The sequence below is a fragment of the Acinonyx jubatus genome, chromosome B3 (assembly GCF_027475565.1).
Source record: "Acinonyx jubatus isolate Ajub_Pintada_27869175 chromosome B3, VMU_Ajub_asm_v1.0, whole genome shotgun sequence".
Lineage (NCBI taxonomy): Eukaryota > Metazoa > Chordata > Mammalia > Carnivora > Felidae > Acinonyx > Acinonyx jubatus.
In genome coordinates this window covers 132,191,492-132,208,558 of record NC_069386.1, presented here as the reverse complement: position 1 = coordinate 132,208,558, position 17,067 = coordinate 132,191,492, and the positions used below count along the sequence as shown (strand labels likewise).

Genomic DNA, 17,067 nt, shown 5'->3' with positions numbered 1-17,067 from the left:
TCAGAGTAAAAATTTATTGAGTACCTGCTATGTGCCAGAGACTGTTTACTTGTGTCATCTGGTGTAGGTACTATTATTAGCTATAGTTTGCAGATGGGGAAACTGAGGCTCAGACAGCTAGCCTGTGGCTTGAGACTGTTATTATTTAATTATCATTAACTGTTTATAGTGTGTTTTAAATTCCCATTATTGCTGTCTACTTGCATTTGCTGCTTTATACTTACAGACTCAAAGCTTATTTCAGAGAACATAAAAAAATTTTTAGCCTAAAGATATTTAAAATTATAGTTTATCTTCACGCCAGATGGAAGTTTTTATATGGACTGCTAATTTGGGTCATCCATTATTGTGTGCTTCTCCCATTCTCCATTATAGGATAATTGAGAATCTCTGTATTTATTGTGGTGAACAAAATGGAAAGTATTTCTGATTTTCCATAAAATGAGCCTTTTATCTTGTTAGAGGCCTTTATACACTACACCGAAAATCAGGAAGGCCACTTCTGAATGGAAGTACTTGTGGCCTCTCTGTTGACAGGGTGCATCTTTGTGTGTAAGTATGTGCCTTTCCCCTCTGAACTGAGTGGCTTGGCAAATCTGTAGGCCACCTTGCCTTGGAGGAAGGGATGTCCTGCAAGCTATCGAGCCCATTTTTTTAGGGGTTCCTTATTCGTTAGTTCGTACTGGTAAAATACTTTGTACGAACACAACCCTTTCTTTAATGAAGATAGATTACTTCATTTCTCAGGTACCTGCAAAATTCCATCTAACAATAAAAATTACTTGGTATTGTGTTTTTTTTTTTCTTCTTTCAACTTCTGCTGTACCTGTTAAGTTGCTTGAAGTGAAGGTTAATAATGTCATCCCTTACCTTGCCCTCTCAGTTTATTATTTCAGATCATTCTAACGTCTTATTGTGGCTTTTACCACTTCCATCTTCCAGTTTTAGAATTGATAAAAGAATTTGGAATTTCTCCACACAGTGAAGGATGTCTTTTTTACATAAAATCATATCCATGTTCTTTTTTTCTGGATTACTTGCCAAGCATCAAGAATAGTGTTCTTACATTTGGTTTTTACCTTAAGTTATATTAAGTAATTTTTACATCTCAAAATAGTTTCCCCTATTGTCTGACTTACCTATTTCAGAGTTTAGAAGGTTAAATTTTCAGTATTACTTGGGGCATGAAGAAAATGAGACGGGGAAGTGTTTTTGTCGAGGCAGAACTGCTACTGTGGCGAAAACTAGAATCCTGTACGTCTGCCTCTTGTAGAACGTGGTAGTAGGTAGTGGCTCACCCCCACTATAATTAGAAAAGGAGGTCAGAACACTTTAGGTGGAAAGCCTGTTTTGTTTTGTTTGGGCTGTTGTGGTGATTTGAACAGAGATAGTAACAGCATTTTTTTTTCTCTCATAAATTAGTAAGTAGTATAGAATCTTGTGTACAGTTGGCATTCCAGATTTAGCTGCTAAGGAGAGCTCGGTATCAGTAGTGGGAGAAAGATTTCACTTTGAAAAGTCCATTTAAAGCCCCCTGTTTTTTTTTTTCTTATGTAGACCTACTTTTGTAGAAAATCAGTAGGCCTAGGGTGAGCAAACCCTTATTTATCATCTGTTGTGGGTGGTAACTTCGACAGTTTGAAGTCCATCAGCTAGGTCGGGTATAGGTGATCGGGCTGGAGTGTAGTGAAAGTTTGACATAGGCGTGGAACCTCTTAATGTAATGCCACCATTTTTTCCCCCAGGCTTCATTTCAGTTTTTAAACGCTGTGTGTAACTTGAGCCACAAAATCAGGAGAGAGGGACTTGGAACACAGAATTGCTATAGGTTTAAAGTGTATGCTGCTGTCCTACCCAGATGATATTTTGGACTTGAAATAACTCATTTTTGATGGTGTTTTATTTCCTCTAATGAAGCACAGTACTTAAGCTCCTGCCCTTAGTTTTGAGCATTAAGGACAGTATACCAGAGATGAGTAGATGTTAAACTGCTTACCGTGGAGTGACAGCTGGACCTGTTCATTCTGAAATCTTTAATTTATCCAAATCTAAACTGTTTCTTTTCTTTTTAAAAATTTTTTTAATGTTTATTTATTTTTGAGAGAGACAGAGACAGAATGCGAGGTGGTTAGGGGCAGAGAGAGGGAGACACAGAATCCGAAGCAGGCTTCAGGCTCTGAGCTGTCAGCACAGAGCCCAACGCGGGGCTCGAACTCACGAGCTGTGAGATCATGACCTGAGCCAAAGTTGGACACTCAACCGACTGAGCCACCCAGGCGCCCCTAAACTGTTTAACAACCTGAACTTCATTCGTTGGTTGATACTGAAAATAGAACCATAAAAGTTATAGAAACTGTAACATCTCATTTCTCCAGTGAAAGGAAATGCTATCTTCTAATCAAGTGAACTTTCTAGCTAAATAACACTGTATCAGAAGATTAAAAATCTTAACAGTTTTCTTGGAGTGTTTTCTAAGTATTATTTGCTACAGTATTTTTCTTAAGCAATATAAACCTGTTGATTAATCTTTCATTGTAATATGTTTCTGGATCATTGTTATTACTAATTTTTCTGCTATTCAGCAGCACAGTGATGCCAGTGAAATGATATTTTGACCATGCTTTAAAAAAAACAAGTACTGAGTGCTGGTTATGTAGTAGATGCTGGGGTTGGCACTTGAAATTTTTGGTTAATACAACAACCCTAGGGATATCATTTTTTCTAACCATAAGTCTTGCTCTAGTGACTCTTTGATTAAATAGTTTAGTTCTGTGGTCTTTTTTTCCTGCACTCAGCCAGAAATCTAGATTTTTTTTTAATGTTAAGTCTTTGCGTTTTAAAACATTTTCATGAATTCAGTGTATGACTGTGTGTTAGACTACAACCCAAACAGGCTGTCTGCTGGCTGGATCCAGGCGGCAGGCACTAGTTGTAGGTTCTCTGATTCAGACACTTTTGGAATGATGCTTCACTGGTGTGCTACCAACTACTTCTCATCCCACTCCCTGGAGGTATTTGTTTTGATTGAGGTGTGTTGGGAATTGGCAGCAGGATACAAGAATAGATTCAAGGATACATTTCATTTTACAGGAGGAACAAAGATGTCATGAAGCAGGGAGGTAAAGTTTTTAATGACCTCAAATCATCTATACTCATTGTTGTACTAAATGTTTTATTGTCCATCATTCTTGCTTATCTATGTTTGACAACTTCTACTTACAGTTGTCTTGGTGATGTTCTGAGTGGCATTTTCCCTCCTGTACCATTGTTCCCCTGTTTCCTGAGTGTACAGACCTCCTTTTTGTCTATATAATTAGGGCATCTATGTTAAGATACACAGATCTGTCATCTAAAAGCATAGTAAATCATTGTATATGTTTAATTCCTGCAAGTATACTGTTGCTGGCATAGAGTAGCATTTCTGTAACTTTCTTCCCCAGGAGATCTTTATACTGTTAGAACTTGGGATCCCCCAAAACTTTTGTTTTATGTGGGTTGTATCTACTGATATTTGCCATATTAGAATTTAAAACTAAGACTTTAAAAAGCTTTTCTTAAGTCAGAATTTAGTGAGAAGAGTGTCCCTTGTTTGGTAGTTTTACAAATCTCTTTAGTGTCTGTTTTAATTTCTTAACCTGCTTCTGCATTCAATCTTTTGCAATATCAGTGTCAACACTGAGAAAAATAAGGGTGAAAAAGGTAAATAATATTTTAGTCATATTATGAAAATAGTTTTGATTTTCCAGACTCCTTGAGGTCCCCCACTTTGAGGACAGCTGGCATAGAGATTGTTTCTAGGTTTTTACCATTACGGATGCTGCTAGTGACCCATTTGTTCGTATACTTGGCACTGTGTGAACATGTAGGCTAATTTCCAGAACTGTTAGACCAAAGAGTAGTATGTGTTTAAAAGTCTTTTAGATACAGATAAAGTGACCCTCCCCAAAAGTTGTGCTGGTTGTCAGTCTTGGTATTAGTAAAAAAAGAATTAATTTTTTTTTTTTTTTTAAGAAGTCTGTGTGCAAATATGGACTCGTAGGCCTATCAGAGCTTCTTTGACATAGACTCCGACAAGCATTTGCTGTGTAGGAATACACTTTAGCTCACCTGAGGGTGTTTGATTTTGCTACTGGTCTGAATGATAGATTCTGCAGTGACAAACTGAATTCCATGTATTGATGCATTCCTTTTAGTTTGATCATGGTCTTGATTTTTCTTTGTGTCCAGTATATCCTTGCCAACTGGCTTTTCTCAAGTCTTTGATATTGGGGTTTGCTGTGTAGGCTTGTCTTTCTCTAGTCTGTGTGACAGAGTGTCTTTGTCAGACGAGGAGGAGGTGTCATGGAGAGGGTGAGAGTGAATTCTTCTTGGGGGATAAGGCATCTTTTATTGGAGAGGATGGGTATGTTTCTCAAATGAAGTTTGGGTGGGGACTCTTGCATATGTGCTTCAGTTATTAAGCTAACATTGGACCTACCTGGTATCAAAAGCATGTGTTCTCCTTAATGAGAACCAACTCTACCTCCTGCAATGTTGCTTGAGGTCTGCTGCTACGGATCATCTTCCTCATTTCTCCCCTGTTGTCTCTGCTACCATGATAAATGCCTCTCACCTACAGTTGAACTCTATATCCCCAGCCATACCCATATATTACTAGGATGAAATGGCTATTCCGGGTACTGTAGCTATAGCAACTGAGACAAGTAAACTTGGGAGAAAGGATTGTGTTGATGCGTATTAACACTCGACTGGTTCTTTTTCAGTTAATTGGAGAAGTGCTCATAACTTGATCTAGTAGAAACTAAGAGATAGCGGAAGGGAACCTACCTAATAGATAGCCTAGATGTAAAACTAGAAATATGTCTTTGTTATTATCTTAGCCCCCAAACTAAAAGGCAGTTTCCATGCTTCATCCTCTGCAGCCTACTTACTGCTTTCTTAGGGAGCATGGTATTTGGGGACCAGAGCTGGACTTCCTAAGGTGGTATATTAGGTCAAAGCCATGGGATGTGACTGAAAATGTGTTTCAGAAGATACTTCACTTGAACATCTTGAGCGGCCCAGAAAAAAGAAAAACTTGCCAACATCAGAAGCTTCTAGTTATGTGCTTATTCTTGCTTTAGCTAGGGCTTTTGGAGGGAACACTTGAATTTGTGGTTTTTCCTTTCTAATTACCCATAACCCTGTAATTTTATGGAGAGAGAGTTTTGAAGCAAATGCAAAAGGAGTTGGTACCTGAAAAATAATAGTTGTACCACTACCACTTTTTGTTCTTAGAGCGGCCAGGTCAGGTGTGTGTTTTTCTTTTCTTTTTCTTTTTCTTTTTCTTTTTCTTTTTCTTTTTCTTTTTCTTTTTCTTTTTCTTTTTCCTTTTCTTTTCTTTTCTTTTCTTTCTATTGAAGTATAGTTGACACACTGTTACAGGTGTGGTTTTCGAAAGCACAATTGGAAGTGATAACTCCACCCCTCTGTTTACCCCTACTCTTGAACCTTTTAAAAAACTTTTCAAGTGTAATACATCAAAAAGGCACATAGATCGTAAGTATTCCGCCTGATGAATTTTTGCAAAATAACCAGCACTCTGGAAGCCTGTCCCTTCTCAGTCACTATCTCCACCTGTGTATGAACACCACAGGTTAATTTTTGCTAGTCTTTAAATTTTATGTAAATAGAATTATATGGTAGATATTTATAAGATTCACATATTTGGTTCACTCATTAACACTGCTATGTGGTATTCTACCAAATGAGTATTTACACTTTTTCAAAAACATTGTTCACATGCCATATAATTCACCCATTCAGAGTGTATAATTCAGTATTTTTCAGTATATTCACAGTATTATGCAACCATCACCACAATCTAATTTTAGAATATTTTGTCCTCTCTGAAAGAAATCGTGTAACCATTAGAAGTCACTACCTATTCACTCCCCTTTCCTCCCCAGCCCTAAACAATCACTAACCTACACCTCTTTCTCTGATTTGTACACTCTGTACATTTCATATAAATACAGTCATAGAATATAGGCCTTTATGATTGGCTTCTTTCACTTGTAATGTTTTCAGGTTTTATCCATGTTATGGCGTTTTTGTTTTTGTTTTTTTTGTATAGCTGAATAGTATTTATGCATTAGTTTTTGGACATTTGGATTGTTTCCACTTTTTTGCTGTTATGAAAAAGTGCTGCTAAGAAACTACATGTACACATATTTGTGTGACCGTACATATGTTTTCATTTCTCTTGGGTATATACCTAGGAGTGGAATTGCTGGTAACTCTAGCAATTGAGGAACTGCCAAACTGTTTTACAAACTGGATGCCTTTTTACATACCTCAAGCAAAATGTATGAGGGATCCAATTTCTCCACATGGTTGGCAACACTGTCTTTGATTATAGGCATCCTAGCAGGTGTTAAATGGTCTTATTTGTGGTTTTTATTTGCATCTCTTTAATGACTAATGATGTTGAGTATCTTTTCTTATGTTCATGGTCCGTTTGTATATCTTTGGAGAAATGTCAGTTCAGATTTATTGACCAAAATTGGGTTGTCTTTTTATTATTTAAGTTGTCAGAGTTCTGTATAAAAATCCCTTAATCAGATATATGATTTCAGTGATTTTTCCCCACTCTATGGGTTGTCTTTTCACATTCTTGGTGGTGGTATTTGTAGCACAGGTTTTGATTTTGATACTATCCAATTATCATTGATCAATGATGTCCAATTTTTTCTTTTGGGTAGATCATGCTTTTATTGCAGCTTAACTTTTTTTTTTTTTTTTTTTGGTTCATTTATTTTGAGAGAGAGTCCACATGAAAGTAGGGGAGGGGCAGAGAGAGAGAGAATCCCAAGCAGTTCCTGTATCGTCAGCAGAGCTTGACACGGGGCTCAAGCCCACGAACCATGAAATCAAGACCTGAGCTAAATTTGGACACTTAAATGACTGAGCCACTGGCGCCCCTGTGCAGTTTAACATTTATTCATTCATTCATTTAAAGGTTTGTTTATTTTGAAAGAGAGAGAGAGACACAGAATCAAAAGTAGGCTCTGAGTCAGCACAGAGCCTGATGCGGGACTTGAACCCATGGACCGCGAGATCATGACCTGAGCCAAAAAGTCAGATGCTTAACCAACAGTACCACCCAGGCGCCCCTAATTTTAAAGAGGCATTACTTATTTTGGTTGTAAGACACAAGACCTCTTGGATCTTTAATCCAGTTTCAGTCTGTTATTTATGTAGTTTTTTGAAGATGGATTGTTTTTGAGGATGTGATAGGTATTTCAAGTAGGTTTTGGGAATGTATTTTCTGCTAGAAACCACGTTTTGAGTATAATTGTATGCCACAACTCATCTATAAAAAGTTAAGTTTGATCCATAATGTACCTGAATACTCTGATTTCACTGGGAAATGACAGATTGCAATTTCTGTTCTAGTATTTACAGGAAACAGTGGAGGAATATTTACAAAGATAGTTGAAGGCTTTTAATAATGTTGACTCTAGACATTCATGTCCTTGCTGCTTTTTCGTGTTATGAATGCAACACTAGACAACTTCTAATTACAAAATTTAAAAGTCCAATAATTGTGCATAAAGAAAATTGAAGCACGGGGAAATTTATCAAAGTTTATTTTTTAAGGGGGGTCTGGGTGGCTCAGTTGGTTAAGTGTCTGGAGCCTACTTCGGATTCAGTGTGTCCCTGTCTCTCTTCCCCTCCCCTACTCATTTTCTCTCTCTCTCTCTCTCTCTCTCAAAAATAAATATTTTTTTTTTTTAAGTTTACTTCTGAGATAGAGTGTGCAGAGAGCAGGGGACAAACGGAGAGAGAAAGAATCTTCGACAGGCAGCACAGAGCCCGACGTGGGGCTCGAACCCACGAACCGTGAGATCATTACCTGAGCTGAAGTCAGACACTCAACCGACTGAGCCACCCAGGCGCCCCAACAAAGTACTAGTTATTTCCTGAATATCGCAAGTCTTATGATATGGCCAGGGGGGAAAAATACAGAAATGTGCAAATTAAAATTAGTTTACTATCAGAAAACAATTGATTATTTGAAGATGGAGAAGTGTGGCAATTCTGGAACAGAAGTAAGAGACTTTCTGAAGGTGAAGCATAATGTGGGGATGTACTGGGGAAATGGATCGTATCCAAGTCCTGTTGTGTTTCAGAGATTTAAACCCAGGTCATCCTGCTACGTGCTGTGCCATGTCACTACTCTGTGCTGCCCGTAAGGTGTTAGATTTCTTTTACCACCCATTCCTCACTCTTGAGATAATTGTGTTCTTCTTGTTAAAAGTAAACATAATATATCAAGTATTTGTTGGGTTACAAGTTTTATTATATTTAAAATTGTTTTTAAAACACCGTTTCCTTAACTGAAGTTACATTTATATCAAGTGTTCAGGAAAGGAAATGTGTGTGTATGTGATGGAATGTAATTGTGCTGCTTTGCAATCACATAATGGAATGTTTTGTTTTGTTTTTCTTTTGTTTCCCAGGTTCTCTGCTTTTAGAGTCCAAAATAAATCCTAACACCGCATATCAGAAACAACAGGTAAAAATGTGAAGATGTTATGTTTTACCTTGTATGTTATCCTCTCAGTTTGGTGATTAAATGAAAATTCACCATTACTTGCAATGAGAAATTCAAAACAGGTTACAACATACTTTCCTAGTCTAATTCTAAAATGTGATTTCAACCAATCTCTGTATAAAGCAATCATTTTATTTTAAATTAAAAAAAATACTTCAAGTTAAACTTAGTTTATATTTCAGATATTCTAGCAACTAAGATTTAATTCTCAAAAGTTAAAACTAAAACAGTATAGTTTTCTGGTTTCTCCCTAAAGAAAAAAGTGGCTACTGATATAATCAGCTATTAACACAACGAAATGGTAGAAACTGCTTTCTTTGCTGTTGTAGATGCTAGTGCAGAAGGGATATTTCTGTCCCTATACAGCAATCCAGTGTAGGTAAGAGTCTGATTTCTTACATAGCCTGAATAGGACCTTATGGTAGTATAACAGTGATGCAGTTTGTTAAGACAACTTTGAGTTTCAGTATGCTCTTTCTTGTATCCTTCAGAGAGCAAGTTATACCTGAAAGTAAATCTTTCTCTATTTGGTACCTAGTAGTAGCACTGTCATCAAAGGGTATTTATTCAGAAAACACACACACACACACACACACACACACACACACTGAGTGCTGTACAAAGCCAGTAAAAGCAGTATCAGTCCCCGCATTACCCTGAAGGTATAGATATAAAATAATTTAGACTAAAGGCTATTACCAATGCATTCATATGTGTATATTACTTTATAAATATATTAATCTATAAATAAATTGTAAAGTGCTTTGCTTCATCACTGACTATTAAAATACTACTAGAGGAAAGTTAGTGTTGGCTTTACTTTGCACATTAGATCCCTAAAGATTGTGACTTGGTTGAGGTCACACAGAGAGTATATGGGAAAGCTGATATTAACTCCTAAATCTGTTTAGTGGTGATGTATTTGTCCAACAAACATTTGGTACAGTTGAAATATTTTCTTGATAGTCTAATGTTCTGCTAACACTGTTGCATTTAGTGGTCTTAAGAAAACCATTAAGAACCATTAAGATTGGTTGATTGGAGTGGCTGGAGACTAGAGTATTTGCCATTGCTATTCTATCCCTAAATACATAAATTAGTGTTTTGAGGTTTTAGCTAGTTGAAGAGGAAAAGTCATCTGAAGAAAAAGGAAAGATCAAGTCTATTTTGAGGATGAATGAAGAGCTCCATATGTCTTAACCTGTAGGTTAATGTTGGATGATAAAAAAGATGATTTTAGGCTCTTTAAGGAAAACAGAAGAGCAATTCCTAAAAATTTTCAAACTTCTAAATTTGTCAAATGGACAGTTAAGAGCATATGTCTAACTGTGCACTGATATTTTTTGAAGGTTATTTCTGTATTTTTATTTAACTTTATTTTTTATTTTTTAAAATTTACATCCAAATTAGTATATAGTGAAGCAATGATTTCAGTAGATTCCTTAATGCCCCTTACCCATTTAGCCCATCCCCCCTCCCACAACCCCTCCAGCAGCCCTCAGTTCTCCATATTTATGAGTCTCTTTTGTCCTGTTTTGTCTCTTAAAGTCCTCATATGAGTGAAGTCATATGATTTTTGTCTTTCTCTGACTAATTTCACTTAACATAATACCCTCCAGTTCCATCCACGTGGTTGCAAATGGCTAGCTGTGCACTGATTTAAGCCTGTAGATGAATCTGAATTTACATTGTACCAGAGTAATTGCTTATGGTTGTATTAAATCTGTCTTATTACTAATGTGATCATTGGTTTTAGGTTTGTTCCAGTAGGTGTTATATTATCAGCAATTTTCATAACAGTATGTATTCTACCTATTTTAAAGATGAAGCAGACTCTAGGGGGTTTCCCAACTGACTAATTTCTGGTGTGTTGATCTTACAATGTTAATATAAATTATTTTGAGTTTGAACTGCTGCTCAGTCACTGTGGAACAGATGCGTGCCTGGTATCTATGATCTCTAGAAGTTCTTGAGGACAGTAAAAAGGAGTCTTTGAGCTGTTTTTTAAAATTTTGAATAAAAATTGTGGATTTATTCTATTAGTAATACTGCACAGCCTATTCAGATGATCATTTATTTACTTCTGGTTGGCATCACTGTAGTTCAGCGAGAGACTACTGGTCCTCATGATGGACAGTTACATAATTGACTGAAAGGAATTAATATGCCAGTTAGGAGACAAATTTTTAATCAGGGGATCCATCTGTGTACAATAAGGGGTATCTTTGATAGGGAAAAGTATTAGAAGCTTCCTCCATGTAGACATATCTTTTAAGTTACCTTAAAGATGGACTAGCCATGTTTCCTTCTTAATACAGGAACCTTTTATCATTCTGGTAGATGCTCACCTAGCCTTTGCTTGGCTCCTTGCAGTTATTTCTTAGATTGAATTATGTTTTCTTTATGTTGTACTCACATCCTCCTAATTCTGACTTCTCCTAATTCTTTTCTTTGGACCAGCCTGAAAAAAAATGCTATATGGTAGCTGTTCCATTAGGCTTCTTTTTGAATGTAATTCTCCTTGGTACCATTCAAAATTTCATATATGGGTCACAAACCTCTCTCAGTTGGAGGGCTTATTTTTGAAATAGTTGATGACTCCGGAACAGTGTATATGCTTATTACTGTCAGTAAGTTTGAAAAGATATCTTAGACCCTGTAAACATTTTTACTATTCATTAAACTTATTACCATTAAATAAAAGCCTGTCCAAGTAGGAGCAAAGGAGTTGTGGGTGGTAGGAGCATCTTGCTTTTTGAAATACAGCACTTCGGTGAAGGTTAAAAAACTTTCTGCCCAGATAAGTGCTCACATATTACAGATTTAGCCAGTAATTTCATGGGCTTCAGGTGCCCCAGGTAAAGAACATCCAATGTTGACAATAGAGAGATGAGAGAAGGAATTTTATTAATCCCATCCTCCTAACGTGCCCTAATTAATGAATGCTCAGGCTTCCTGTCTGGGCATTGTGACTAGAGCATGTAGAAATGTAACTAGTGTGCAGGCAAAGGATTGATACAGTGTTTAGGTATGTATCTTTTAGTACATTTAGATTGGTCGCTATGTAGTACTTTTTATTTATTTGTTAACTTCTCCTTAAGGAAAACATTGTCATTTTATAGGCAGGTATACAGAGGCTTGGCAATTACCAGTATGGATGTTGCTGAGTACTGTTCACGCGCATTTCCTTGTTGCTTTGTTTATTTAAGCCTTATACTTTAAAGTAGTTTGTGATAATTGATACTAATCAGACTTTTTTTTTTCTCTCAAGGATACTTTGATTGTGTGGTCTGAAGCAGAAAATTATGACTTGGCCCTTAGCTTTCAAGAAAAAGCTGGATGTGATGAAATTTGGGAGAAAATATGTCAGGTAATTTTAGGAAACTAGAAAGTTAACGTGCTCTCTGAGTATATTGTTTTTTGCTGCGCTTTTAGCTAATGCCCAAGATTTTAAATAGCATTTCATATTTCTTAAATTCACTGTTGTCTGTGAAAAGCTTGATTTATAGGCAAGTGCAATTTATCTACCTCAATCTGTGCTGAACTCCACACTTTCATATCCAGCTCTTTGAGAGCTCCTCCATGAGTGTTCACTAGTGTCTCATTTAATAGTTCAGAACCGAACATAATCTCATCTGAATCTGTTCATTCTCCCATTTCCCTCATCTCAGTAAATGCCATCCAGTTGCTGAAACCAGAAACTTGTGGGTCATATTTATCCTTCCTTCATCACTTAACATCCATTCAGTCCTTCAATTACAAATTTTAAATTCGTTCACTTTATTTTCACTGCTATCACAATTTACTAAGCCACTGTCATTTCTTGCCTTGTTTATTGCTTTCACCCTGACTGGTGTTCGCAAATCCACCACAGCTAGAAGGATCTTTTTAAAAATGCCAATCTGATCTCACTTTGTTCAGTAACTTCTAGTAGTTCTTGACTATCTGTTCCACCTCATCTTGCGTGTTCTCAGTTGATTCTGGAATTTCCTAGTGACTCTGGTACCTCTGGTCACATGATCTCCACCGTCTTGTCGGGTATGCATTTGTCATGCACTCTGTTTTGCATTTATTATATGCCAAAGCCACTGGCTCTTGTTATAGACTCATTTAAACGATTGCATCCTAAGGACAGTTTCTCAGTCTCCACATTTATTTTAATTGGAGAATAATCTTTAGCAGGTTCTTTAATTTATTGGTTCTCAAAGTGTGGTCGTCAGACCAGCAGCGTGACCTGAGAACAGATAGAAATGCAAATTCTGAGACCCCCACCCTGAGACCTACTGAATCGGAAGTTCTGTGAGTAGGTCCTAGTAATTGTATTTGAATTACATTTGAACAAGCCTTCCAGGTCACATTTTCTCTGTAAAGGGCGGGATAGTAAATATTTCAGGCCTTGTTGGCCATGCAGTTTAACAGCCATTCAACCCTCCTGTTGTAAAATGAAAGTAGCCACACATGATGCATACCTAACGAGCGTGGTTCTCTGATAATAAGATTTATTTACAAAAATTGGTGGTGGGCCATGTTTGGCTATCATTTGTCAGTTCCTGTTTTAGGTGATTCTCAATGCCCCCTGAAGTTTGAGAGCCATCGCTTTAATAAAACTGCAGTGTCCTTGAGGCACAGTGTTTCCTTATTTGCAGAATTTATTTCTGCTTGATCGCCTATTCAGCTGTGTTCTTCACATATTAACGTGACCAACAAACTGTCCCTTTTTGCTAATGTGTGAAAGACTGACATTTATATCTGAATTCCTTTTTCTTCATTCTTGTTCTTTGCTTTCTTTCCCATATGTTTTTCATAGCACTTGCCTCCAGATTTTGTCCTGTGTGTAGTAGTTCTCCCATAGAGAGAGGAGATTGAAGAGCTCAGTATACTAAGGGCACCCATTGCTCAGACAGACCTTGTTCTCCTTCACTTTTCTGAGTTGAACAAGCTCACCCTGGACACAGTCTATTAGGGCCAGTACTCACGTCTGGGACTCCATGTGTTGCTGTCATGACAGGCTTTAATAAATTTAATAAATTGCCTTTAATAAATTGTCACATCCTCACTATACGTATCCTTAGGCTGTAATTCTTCATTTACACTTGGGCCATAGGTAGTAGTATTTGTATACTTTCCTAGGACTCACTGGCTATTTTATGATTTTCTGATCTTCCCCTTCAACTTGTGCATACTTTAGATTCAAATTGTTGTTTCTCAGTCACAGTCTTTCATGATCCTGTCTGTACTTCTTAATTTCTAGATCCTAGCTCTAAGGAATGCATTACCTTTTGCTCTTTTGAGATCTTAACATGTTTTTCTTACTCTTGAACTCTGCTCGTTTCTTGATCTAGAAACAGCAAAAAGTCTCCCCCATTTTCTAGTATCCTCCTTGATAGTAGATACTAGGTTTGTATATATCTCTTCTTCCTTACACTTTTCATGGCCTCCACATTCTCATTTTCATTTCATTTCTAAGACTTATCCTTTCTCTTAAGGAAGACTTGTAGCTTATTCTCCCTTTCTTCTGTTTTCATTCTTCATTACTTCTTCTCCGAAAGTAAGACTGAAACGTATTTGTCAAATCATTACAATTCCACCTTGATTCCCTGAGTAGATCAGATTCCAAGAAGATCCTAACCACGGGCCTTTTTGATTCCCTTCATATTTGCAGATAAACTCAAGATAGCATTGTCATTACAGTAAGGGTTTTTGTCCCTTTACATTTGGCTTTTTAATCAAATGCTACTGTATTTCTATAGGTAAAGGCATAGCCTGAGTATCAGGAATCTAAAGCTGTATTGAGAGTTTATGTAGTTAACAAATCCAAAGCCAACTTGAGACTATGGCTGGTACAACCCGTGAATGTGCCTAGTTGCCTTTCAGTGGTTGTTGCCCACTGGGTTAAGGTCAAGATGATATCAACTTGGAGCATAATTTCAAAACCTACTCCAGGCCTTCTCCCCTTCCAGTATCCATTAACAGTCTCTCTTAACCGTGCTAAGCAATTTCAGTTTCTTGGCCGTTTCATATAAGGTCTAAGTTTTCCATGCCTTTATCATTCAACTTGGCCTGTTGGGCTGCTAAATTTAGTGACAGTGTCTCAAATTATAGGGCTAAGATAGCAAAACTTATTTTATTTCAAAATAAGTCTATGCCCTTTGGTAAAAATATCCTTTTACCTTAAAATGTATTTAATTGTGAACCCTGAGAGCCCATATATTGACATTAAGTTGGGGCTTACAACACTTTTCGGGCTTCTTGGAAGGGATCATGAAACCTATAGATTTGGGTGAATAGAAAGGAAAACTTCCATGGTTTCGTTACTTTTAGTAGATAATCTTGGGGACTCTTCTTTACTGTGCTCTACTACGTGTATGTTACAGTTGCCTTTTATAAATAGTTTCACTTTTGTGTAAATATGCTTGTTTCCCATAGTTTTTCTTAACTGATATTTTGGGGCCACCACCCAGCACTCATATCATATCACTGACCCACTTTGGTCCAAAGCCAGTTTGCACATGTCATTGGCCCTTGCTTTCAGGAATTGATATTAAAATTTTCCTTGTAGCTTATAATTAATTACATGTTTTCTGTGATCACAATATTATGATGTTTGATATTTATTTGAATTTTACTTAAACTTTGGTGGCTCTCCTGGCACACAGTGCTAGGATTCTTAAAACATCTCTTGTATTCATCTAAGAATATCATTTAGATTTGCTTGATTATATTCTATGACAGCCATCGTAAATCTTATTTAATAGGTTCAAGGAAAGGACCCTTCAGTGGATATCACTCAGGATCTCGTAGATGAATCTGAAGAGGAGCGTTTTGATGATATGTCATCACCGGGTTTAGAATTGCCATCTTGTGAATTAAGTCGCCTTGAGGAAATTGCAGAACTTGTGGCATCATCTTTACCTTCCCCCCTGCGTCGTGAAAAACTTGCACTAGCACTGGAAAATGAGGGTTATATTAAAAAGCTCTTAGAGCTTTTTCATGTGTGTGAGGATTTGGAAAATATTGAAGGACTGCACCACTTGTATGAAATTATCAAAGGCATCTTCCTCTTGAATCGAACTGCTCTTTTCGAAGTTATGTTTTCTGAGGAATGTATAATGGACGTCATTGGATGCTTAGAATATGATCCTGCTTTATCACAACCACGAAAACACAGGGAATTTCTAACAAAAACAGCCAAGTTTAAGGAAGTGATTCCCATATCTGATCCTGAGCTGAAACAAAAAATTCATCAGACATACAGAGTTCAGTACATCCAAGATATGGTTCTACCTACCCCTTCAGTCTTTGAAGAAAATATGTTATCAACACTTCACTCCTTTATCTTTTTCAATAAGGTAGAAATTGTTGGTATGTTACAGGTGAGTTAGATCATTTTATTTTCCTACTTACAGAGATACTTCTTGATTGATACCGTTTAAACTGTTAATTGATTTAGCAGAAGTAATTTATTGTTCCTTGTAAATACCTAAATTGAGTTTTGATTTTTGTCTGAAGGTATGTATGTTGGTGTTATTAGAAGAGACTATAATATTTAATACTGTGGGACCAGAGGGGTGTTATGTTTACGTCAGGGAAGGTAAATGTGATAAAGAAGTCTAGCTTGAAGAAGTTAAGGGAATGGTCTTAATGAAATGGTTGAATGTAGAATTAACTGAAGAATATAAGTTCTGTAGAATTGGTAACACTGCCAGGTAATTATATATAAAGGGACCCAGTTTTTAGGGTCAAGGGAATACAGATGTTGGCAAATTATACTTGCGCGTCTCCTTAGCAAAGGGCATGCATGCTTCTTTATTAGACGAGTAGGGGGAAGTTGGATGTGGATATGAGTTACAGCTCCACCTGTCACTTAATAGCTATGTGACTTGGGCAACTTTCTTAACCTCCTGAAGCTTCGGTTTCCTGATCGGAAGGATGGTGATATTAGTATCTACCCTGTAAAGTCATGTGACGATAAAAGATCATGCATGAACGTGATGTAAGCCTTTTGAGCATTATTTTAAAGTATCTATTAATATTTGCCTTATTAAACCCCAAATTTTCTTTTTACAGTATCCCCAGTCTCTCAGGTCTGGTGTTTTAGGGGTGCTTGTATCAGAATTGCCTAGGGTGTAATGTTTCCTGGATTCTGCACAAAGCACAGAAATCAAAATCTATGAGAGCTAGCCAGCAATCCACATTTGTAACACCTTCAAGGTCCAAAAACTTCTCAGGATATTATTCTATAGTGTAGGAATTAGTCTAGTCTAACCGAGATAAATCTTTGCGCTATGCGCAAAGTTCTATGATTTGTGCACCTGCCATGTTTTTTGTTTCTTTGATGCCCATGATATTGTAAGAATAACAGACAGATGATATGACTTGAAAGATACAAGACTTTACCTCAGATCTACAAATAATTGAAACCTGGTTTTGTTAAAGGAGGCAAATAAATGTCGGTAAGAGCTGCTTGA

At 36.9% G+C, this 17,067-nt stretch overlaps 1 protein-coding gene across 2 annotated transcripts in view; it reads left to right on the top strand.

Annotated features, from left to right (window-relative positions):
* PPP4R3A (protein phosphatase 4 regulatory subunit 3A) overlaps positions 1 to 17,067 on the top strand; it is a 37,695-nt gene that overhangs the window by 3,222 nt on the left and 17,406 nt on the right. For both annotated transcript variants that reach the window (XM_027066436.2, XM_027066435.2), the window contains exons 2-4: positions 8,505 to 8,560; positions 11,871 to 11,969; positions 15,355 to 15,972. In XM_027066436.2, coding sequence (XP_026922237.1) covers positions 8,505 to 8,560; positions 11,871 to 11,969; positions 15,355 to 15,972 — 773 coding nt within the window. The remainder of the gene's footprint in view (positions 1 to 8,504; positions 8,561 to 11,870; positions 11,970 to 15,354; positions 15,973 to 17,067) is intronic.